The sequence below is a fragment of the Schistocerca serialis genome, chromosome 1 (assembly GCF_023864345.2).
Source record: "Schistocerca serialis cubense isolate TAMUIC-IGC-003099 chromosome 1, iqSchSeri2.2, whole genome shotgun sequence".
NCBI classification, from domain to species: domain Eukaryota; kingdom Metazoa; phylum Arthropoda; class Insecta; order Orthoptera; family Acrididae; genus Schistocerca; species Schistocerca serialis.
The window spans coordinates 87,988,463-87,998,634 of record NC_064638.1 but is presented as its reverse complement, the minus strand read 5'-3'; the positions used below and the strand labels follow the sequence as shown (position 1 = coordinate 87,998,634).

The 10,172-nt window shown below is 46.8% G+C and overlaps 1 protein-coding gene across 1 annotated transcript in view; it reads right to left on the bottom strand.

Moving 5' to 3' along the window:
- Positions 1-5,577: 5,577 nt before the first annotated feature.
- Positions 5,578-10,172, bottom strand: part of LOC126412899 (ionotropic receptor 75a-like) — a 129,224-nt gene continuing 124,629 nt past the window's right edge. Inside the window, exon 11 of the mRNA XM_050083144.1 lies at positions 5,578-5,818. Coding sequence (XP_049939101.1) covers positions 5,578-5,818 — 241 coding nt within the window. The remainder of the gene's footprint in view (positions 5,819-10,172) is intronic.

Below are 10,172 nucleotides of genomic sequence, written 5' to 3'. Positions count from 1 at the left end.
AAATGATAAAAGTTACTTTGCTTTGCAGGAGCCGTGTCCATGGCAATGTTCTGAAAATACTACATATACAGCTTCGCTATAATTTCTCTCTTGACTTCTTATTCTGATGGCTTGAAGAACAGCATTCAACATTTTACCATGATCAACCATCATATTGACATTTCTGTAGCCAAGAGAATATATCGTCGAGTCAGCTTAATCTCGTTACGAGAGAGGCTACAACACGCTGGAAAGCAGTTCTATACAAACGGCAGCAATCTAATGATCGTCCACCTGTAGAAAACAGAATCGGTTTCAGCTTTGGATTGGAACTGTATTGATACAACCACACTTGTACATCAGATGTCATCACAAACTGCGGAAAGGCAGAAAGAGACATTCAGCCGGCTTTCACTACAACAGCAGGGGGCATAACGTACAATAGAAAGCGTCGTTAGCAACATGTGGCGAGAAACATCGATGTGAGTGCTATGTCGGCTCTTAAGAAGTGACTTAACTTTGCGCCATCGCCAAGGAGTATCCATAACGCTGACATAATAAGTGGCGTGGAACAAGCAATTCGCAATGTTCCCAAGGAATCTGCAGAAGAAAATCGTCTAGAAACGAGCCGTATTATTTCAAAATCTAAGCTGCCAGTGTTGATTATGACAAGAGGTGATTGTAATGGTCGCCACGAGCTCCACAACGATTCTCTCATCATAGTTCTGCCAGCTGACACAGGTGATGCAGCCGTCTTAATGGAACAGGTCAACTATGACGCGAATATTTGATTGGTACTGGAGGAGGAGACGTACCGAAAACTATCATGGGATCCAGTAACCAGAGTGATGTGGAAGACGTCGGAGTTTCTCTATTTACCGGAAGACAGTGTTATTAAAAATCTCTTCCGTCAGTTACCTCGACTATCTATATTTTATGGTGTTCCAAAAGCTCACAGGAAAAATACAGCTCTACGGCCCATCGTGAGCACCATTGGATCGCTGACTTACAGGCTTCCAAAACTTCCGGCCAGCCTCCTTACTCCACACGTTGGTCACTGTGTGCTCTGTATCAAGAATATGACCGACTTCATAAGTTGAATCAAATGCTTGCATCATGGAGAAGGAGATATGATGGTCAGTTTGGAAGTGGTCTCGTTATTCACCCACGTTCTCGTCATAGACTCTATAAACCTACTCTGCCAGTTATTTGTCGACACTATTGAGGATTTATTTAAGCAATCTCTGACGTCATATTATTTTTATGTATGGTGGGCAATATTTTAACCTGGTAAATGTCACTGGCGTGGGAAGCCCATTATATCCAATTATAGCCAACCTGTCTACGGAGTACTTTGAGAACATCTTGCTGGAAATAGCTCCTGTTAAATCTAGTTGCGTTTATCGTTAAGTCAATGACACATTCGTCGTTAAGCCTCATTGGTATGGAAAGCTGGAAGAATTCTTTTACTACTAGGGTAGCCCACGCGGGTATGGTAGCACCAGTGCGTGTGGCGTAGCGGCTAGCGCGTCTGTCTAGTAAGCAGGAAACCCAGGTTCTAATCCGAGCCTACTACAAATTTTAATCCGTTACCTAGGACTACATCGTTATCGTATATAAAGGTGGGTGTCAAAATGTCTCAGGAACATCAACTGAATATGATTGATGTTTGGAAAATATACATGACAATACGAACTTCAAGAGGGAGGTAGAGAGAGATTCCTTGACGCCCTCGTCTGGTGAAATGCAAATGGGTGGGCTAGATGCAGTATTTACTGGAAACTCACCGACACTGGCCTGCATCTCCATTTTCCCAGCTGCCATCATCGGTCACAGAGACGCTCGGTGACGCTGAAAAACTTGCTGAAAGAACTGAACCACTTATGGAAAGTGTTCAAGGAAAACTGCTGCAGTACCGACAGAATTCGAAACCCAGTTCCGAAGTCACGTCAGCAGAAGACCCGGGGAGCACACAAAGAAGCTTGTGTTTTGACCATTCTGTGACTCAGTGACAGGAAAGAACTAGCTGGCTGCAAAAGAGGCATACCTCGATTCGGACTTTAGGCCTCCAGCAAAAATTCAACAACTCATGAGACGTGTGGATGACGATATAAACCTCAGAATGGGAGGAGTACATAAAATACCATGTTTCTTTTGACAGTGTCGGGTTGACTGTGCATAGTATTGAAGAGCGCCCTGTCGAACATGTGAAGTGTTTCCACCTACGGTATCTTGAGAAGCCAGCGGCGAAAGGGCATTTTCTGTAAAGTGTACACCGAATTGCATTCAACGAGACATCTGATTTTAAACAGCCTAATTGTTTCCGGAACGGTATCATTAAAGAAGCAAGCGAAATATACATTTGTAATGACAGCCCCAATAAAAACGGTGATTTGAAGCTAAGCTAGCCACCGGGAAGCTAAAGCAGACGTGGCCAGTGTACAACGAAAACATTACCATATGTGGTGCCGCTGTGAGCACCAGTGACATCACAGAAGGCAGCACGGCTATATACACTGAGGTGACACGTCTGGTATTACTTATGTTAAATCGAGTATGAGCTGTCCAGTTCGAACAATTGCCTTTAGGGAGGACGTTTGAGACATTTCGAAGAGTACTAGTCCACTAGCTCTCGTCAGGCGGTGCAAGCGTTGGCCACACGTCGTGTTAAAGCGGGAGTGGTTGTCATCGAATAACAACTTCATTCACACTGAGTTGACAAAAGCCATGGGATACTTCCCAATATCGTGTCGGACTTACTTTTGCCCGGCGTATTGCAGCAATGCAACGTGGTAAGGACTCAATAAGGCGCTGGAAGTCCACTGCAGAAATACTGAGCCATGCTGCCTCTATAGCGGTACATTATTGCGAAAGGGTTGCGGTGCACGATTTTGTGCACGAACTGACCTCTCGATTATGTCCCATAAATGTTCGATAGGATTCATGTAGGGCGACCTGGGTGGCCAAATCATTCGTTCGAACTGCAGTCGAAATGTCTAGAATGTTCTTCACACCAATCGTGGACAGTTGCGGCCCAGTGACACGGCGCATCGATGTTTGGGAACATGAAGTCCATGACTCGTTGCAAATGGTTTTCAAGCACCTGAACATATCCATTTCCAGTCAATGATCGGTACAGTTGGACAAGAGAACCCAGTCCATTCCATATAAACACAGCGCACACCATTATAGAGCCACCACAAGCTTGCACAGTGCCTTGTTGACACAGTCTGGGTCCACGGCTTTGTGGAGTCTACGCCACACTCGAACCCAACCATCAGCTCTTACCAACTGAATTCTGGAGTCACCTGAGCAGGCCAGGGTTCTGTAGTCTTCTAGGTTCCAACCAATGTGGTCATGGGTCCAGGAGAGACGCTGCAGTCGATGTCGTGCTGCAAGTAAAGACACTCGCGTTGGTCGTCTACTACCACAGTCCATTAACGCCAAATTTTGCTGCACTGTCCTTACGCATACGTCCCACATTGACTTCTGCAGTTATTTCATGTAGCGTTGCTTGTCTGTTAGCACTGACAACTCTACGCAAACGCCATTGCACTCGGCCGTTAAGTGAAGGTCGTCGGCCACTTCGTTGTCCGTGGTGAGAGGTAATGCTTGAAATCTGATATCATCGCTACCACTCTTGACACAATGGATCTTGGAATTTTGGATTTACTATCGATTTCCGAAATGGAATGTCCCATGCGTCTAGGTCCAAGTACCATTACGCGTTCAAAGGCTGTTAATTCCCGTCGGAAACCTTTCCGCATGAGTTACGTAAGTACAAACGATAGCTCCGCCAATGTATTGCCCTTTTTTACCTTATGTACGCGTTACTACCGCCATCTATGTATGTGCATACCGCTATCCCATGACTTCTGTCACCTCAGTGTAAGGGTGGCAGCAGCAGTCAACACGAGAGTCACCACTCGATAATGGTTGAGGGGCATTGAGTCGGATGTTAGAGGACTGACATCATTGGACGCCCAAGAGAATTTAATCAATTTCTATCGCTGCAAGACCATCCTCTTATACTATAGATTCCATATTCGCATGAAAGTTGTGGGTTGCTGATTAATGTGCAGAGCAATACTGCGAAACGATAAACCACTGTTTCGACAGTGTCTAGTTGTGACAAGTTGTGTTAGACGTTTTTCCTTCTTACACAGAGCATGATAACATCTTGTAACCTCCCCACAAAAAATATAATTTAAATATTATTTGGTTAATGATTCTAATTTTTGTGTAACCTCACAACAAAACTGGTTCCCATTTAATGTACCCACAAAATTCTTTTCCCATTTAATGTAAGCTCGAAACAGAAAAATTTCTAAACCTCGTAATAAAAAATAAATTCAGTAACCTGGTAAAATTTGGACGACAGCAGTGCTGCGTCATGGCCCTGTAGGATCATTCTGAATAAAAAGCAAAAATTCTCACCTCGATAAAGTCGGCAACTATCTGCTCTTACAATAGATTTTTCCGGCACAGCTCTGTGCAATGCTGGCCTATACATTTGTTATTTATGAAAGGAAGCAAATGATTTTTCTTTTGCAACAGTCGGAATGATCATGCATTGAAAAAAAAATATATTAAATTCTTAAATTGAAATGAATGCTTGTTAGAAATTAGACAAAGATTATTATTAGGACATTTTTAAAAGATTTACATGTGAGTTTACATAACATTACTAGATATGCACGAGGCTGCTTTTTTACCTTATACAATAATACTCAGGCTCCGGCATCGCTGCACCGCGACCGGCCCAGCCAACATGATACACCAGACTAGACCAGAGCAACCACACACACTGGCAACAACTTACTGCTACTGCTACACAGTTCGTACAGTCAACACTGCCCTCTCGTCAGCGATTCTCTTACACCTTGCATATCGCAGGCAGCGCATGAGCAATACATCAAAATTACATCTGCTCGGACCTCTTACACAAAATTACATCTGTATTACATCTGCTCGGACCTCTTACAATCTTGTCACAAACATCCAGTATTCAAATGCGGTTTATGAATGAGAAACTCGGTGCGTAATCTTTCTTTATATACTATCTCCTCCCGAACAGGCCATGAAGGTTTTATAGGCACCGACCGGCCGCCGTGTCATTCTCAGGTTATAGGCCTCACTGGATGGGGATATGGAGGGGCATGTGGTCAGCACACCGCTCTCCTGGCCTTATGTCAGATTACGAGACCGGAGCCGCTACTTCTCAATCAAGTAGCCCCTCTCTTTGCCTCACAAGGGCTGAGTGCACCCCGCTTGCCTACAGCGCTCGGCAGACCAGATGGTACCCATCCAAGCGCTATCCCAGCCCGACAGCGCTTAACCGGTGATCTGACCGGTGTTACCCCTGCGGCAAGGCCGTTGGCTTTCTTTATATACAAAATATAAATAGCACCACTTTTACCTGCTTTGTGGGGTTGCGCTAAAATGACAATGATTTGCATACGCCAACATGCAGCATACATCATGGGAATTTGAGGTTTGTTGTATGCTGGTTTCATGGTGTTTAAATTTTAGTGGACAGCAGTACTGATACAGGTAGGCAATAAGCGCAAATCCAAAACTTGATCTGAGTATGAAATATTAGGGTGAGGAGACTACTGCACCTTGCTGGCTGATGGCGGAGCAGAGCAGGAGCAGGGCAGAACTCCAGCTGCCGTCGTGTCCGCCCTCGCAGCGGCGCACAGCTCGGTAGGCGAGCCATGCGGCGGCCAGCACCAGCGAGTACACCACACTGCTGGCCACCCACAGGGGGGGCTCAAACGGCCGGAACAGCGTCCCGTACACGCCCACTGCCTTTGGGTGCCGGAACGCGATCTTGGTGCTGCAAGAAAAGCCCTTATATTCTCCATCTCCTGCTCGGACTTTGGTGCTGTTGATATTATGGTCTTCAATCTAAACATAGGTCTGATGCATCTCTTCTTACAAGTCCGAGGGTGATTCAAATGAAAACCTTAAAACTTTCATAAAATTTCGAAATGCTGTATGATGGTAGGTGGCAGTAGTGTTCCTTGAGGTTCAGAAAGTGACCAGCAAATTGCAAACCGATGATACAACGCAGGAGAAGGCAGCAGTGTCCACAAAAAGAACGCAACACCGTGGTTGAACAACGATCTGTGATACGTTTTTTTTTCTTTTTTTTTCGTCTAGTGAATGAAGTTGTCATACCAATCACAATTCATCGCAGAACGACAGAGCAGTACGTTGATTCGTGATTATCATTGCAGGAGGTGTATGAGTGGTTCAAAATGGCTCTGAGCACTATGGGACTTAACTTCTGAGGTCATCAGTCCCCTAGAACTTAGAACTACTTAAACCCAACTAACCTAAGGACATCACACACATCCATGCCCGAGGCAGGATTCGAACCTGCGACCGGAGCAGTCGCGCAGTTCCGGACTGAAGCGCCTAGAACCGCTCGGGCACCGCGGCCAGCCGTGTACTACAAAAGTATGCTCATTCGCTTCTAGAGTGCAAACGGAGTGACTTTGGAGCATTAAATGGATAGCAGAGTGACGGAAAGCAGTACTTCTTATTCAGACTTGCTGAAAAATCCACTTAGTCCTTCAATCAGGAGTGAACGATGAGGACTTTTGACTTCAGAAGTACTGGTAAAGCATGACAACACCCGACCGCATATAGCCTGTTAGACAGTTAGACTATTCAGGATATTAAATCTGAATATCTGGTACATCCTTCTAATTCACCAGTCCTCGCCCGTTCCGGGCACTCAATGAAGCAGTGTGAGGCAGGCATTTCAGAAGTGATGAAATGGTGGAAACTTCAGCGCATGACTGGTTACACACTCGACTTAGAATTCTTTCATCTTGGTATCTATGTACTTCCGAAGCGGTGGATACGTGCATTCAACGTCAGGGACACTACATCGAAAAATGACATGCAAGTTTTTTGTTGCTTGTTACAACTAAAGATATTATAGCACTTTAAGGTTTTCATTTTGTGGTGTCACCGCCAGACACCACACTTGCTAAGTGGTAGCTTAAATCGGCCGCGGTCCATTTAGTACATGTCGGACCCGCGTGTCGCCACTGTGTGATCGCAGACCGAGCGCCACCACAAGGCAGGTCTCGAGATACGATATAGCACTCGACCCCAGTTGTACGACGACTTTGCTAGCGCCTACACTGACGAAGCCTTTCTCTCATTTGCCGAGAGATAGTTAGAATAGCCTTCAGCTAAGTTCATGGCTACGACCTAGCAAGGCGCCAGTAGCTTTACATAGTTTGATACCGTATAAAGCATGTCTCAACAAGAGCGATGTACCACAAGGATGGAATAAAGATAAGTATTCGAGGAGCTGCATACTTTTCTTATTAGAATTCACTACTTAGCCTGTTCCAGAATTCACGCCCGTCTGCGTTAGATAGCGTGCATTTAGGCCGCCTCTATCTACAAGGTGTTGGCACATTTACCAACACATCACATTTGAATCACACTCGCATATCTATTGAAAGCCTCTTCACTCTAGATAACTAGTGCAATCAACGTCCATTTGAACGTTGTTACTGTATTACAACCTTGGTCTCTGTCTCTTATTTTCATCCCGCTCCCTACTACTAACTCCATTACCAAATTGATGAGTCATCGATGCCTTAGTGTATTTCCTGTCACCTATCAATTCCTGTTGTACACATGTTTTCTCTTCATCTCGAGTAAGTTTTTAATTGGTTATTTGATCTCTCACCCACTTGGAAAGGTGATCTGGCCCTGATCGAGTCCCTCTGGCCACCATGTATGTGGTTTTTAGACGGACTTCCGCATCCCACTAGGTGAATAATGGGCTGGTATGCACGTCCCGCTTCAGTTACTGGATTTACAAACATTCAGAAAACGTCCGCACACAACAGTACACATAGACAGTGGGGGTCGTACCCATCTCCTCCCAGGGGTAGCGGGGTGGCGGCAGGAATCGCATCCAGCCACCCCTTAAATTAATCATGCCAATTCCGATAATAACTCTGCCGACGCCACATAGACGTGGGACAAAGGCAAAAGAAGAAGGTTGGTTATCTCCTCTACCCATCTAATCTCTGGCACTCTCCTGTATCGTGCAATGAAGGCTTTTATGACCAGTTATTTGCTGCTGAATCTTCAAAGTTATGTGGTCGTTGCCCATGAAACTTTTTTGTTCATAATATTTCATTCAGTGCTTCGTTGGACATCTTCAGAGGTTCTCCCGGTTCCGTCGAATACTTTCGATTGAAGAAACGTGAAAAGCGGGTGTGCTCGGCAGAGAAAATACTTGTCAAAGATAAAGCTGGAGTGAAGTCTTCCGTATCCAACATTTTATCTGCAGTGACGAACTACTATGATTATACAAAAAGAAACGAGCCGGAGGCGGTAAAATAAAAACCGCTGCCTACAGAAGAAGGCTGCACCAGTGATGCGCACGTCTTCGCTGCTAGAGCGCAGCTTACCGATAAGAGAGCTGGGGTCCCAAACTTGCCGCTAGAGGGACATGGCAGCAGATTCACACGACGACCGTCTACTGCACTCATTCGTGCTGAAAACAGAGAAATAGGGACCTGAATGGAAGAGTAAACAGCTGTAGTGCTTTATTTTACAGCGCAAGGAGTTTGTGGAACAAATTCACCGAAGAATGGCACCAGTCTATGTAGAGCACTACATGTGTGTTGCAGTTCCGATGCTCAGTCCGACCTCTGGGGCAATGGCTGCCACTGTAACCGGCCAGACTTCAGTATTGGCCGCATCCACCTGCTGGTCAATGGTATCGATAATCCAGTGGGGCACTGCAGGTCTTGCGTCAGCGGCTGACGACATCTGTCCTTCCATGAATCGCTTATGGCACCACTTGACCCTTGCAACGGAGGTGGGTGGTTAGTGGTTAGTGTTTAACGTCCCGTCGACAACGAGGTCATTAGAGACGGAGCCCAAGCTCGGGTTAGGGCAGGATTGGGAAGGAAATCGGCCGTGCCCTTTCAAAGGAACCATCCCGGCATTTGCCTGAAACGATTTAGGGAAATCACGGAAAACCTAAATCAGGTTGGTTGGAGACGGGATTGAACCGTCGTCATCCCGAATTCGAGTCCATTGTGCTAACCACTGCGCCACCTCTCTTGGTCCTTGCAACGGAAACGGAGTGCTGTTCGACCACCTGTGCCATTATTCGACGAATTTCCGTTCCCCTGACTCCTTCCGCTGTTAGCAAACGGATTACATCCGTTTATTCTTCTTCTGAAACCTCCATTTGTCTGTTTGCAAAGCTAGACAGTCGGCCGTGCACATACGCGATCTATCGTCGTGTGGGTCTATGTCCATGTCCCTCTAGCGGTAAGTTTGTGACCCCAGCTCTCTTATCGGTAAGCTGCGCTCTAGCAGCGAAGACGTGCGCATCACTGGTGCAGCGCGCTACGTTTGCTGAGCTAGAAGAAGAGCTGGGAAGCCGGGTTCCGACTGTGGCGTGACGCTGAGCAGATTGTCGTGCGTCGTTATTACGACACAGGAAAACTGTAGTGTTCTCGCGCCACAAAATGGGCACAAACGGGCAGAAGATGAAGAAGGCAGACACAGAGGAGCAGCCTTCGACACCGCAACCCACTAGGAATGCGGAGCGGAAGCGCGTCGAGCATCATGTACCTGTCCCCCCTGTGTATATCCAGTGCAGTAGAGGGTCGTGGACAGATATGTATGCTGTTATAGTCAGCTGGTGCAGGGAAGAAGTAGGAGTAGAGTCCCTTGACTCAGACGCCATCGTCCAGCAGCAGGCAGCGAGCGTGGCCGACCACCGCCCACTGAAGAGCGCTGTGGCTGCCCACATTGTTGACCCACCTGCTGTGGAGAAGACGACTGCCCCGAAACAGCGCGAGAAGCAATCCGAGGCCCTGATCAGACGGTCCAAGAGGGGCTGGCACGTGCAGGATTCCGGGGTGCAGCTTCTAAGCTACACAACCGGACGAATAAGAAGCCGCCGTACATCGCCGTGATGGTAACTGCGATGGATGGTAGCGACGTCTTCGGGATAAGGAAGCTCTTAGGCCTTCCTGTGATCGCCGAAGTTCTCCCCCTAGGCCTGGACCCTAAGCCACAGTGCTTCAGGTGCCAAGCTGGAGGGCATGTGACTAAATACTGCCGGAACTCGCCGCGGTGCGCAAGGTGCGCCGGCGCGCCTGTGACAGACGAGAGGGGGTGCCAACTTT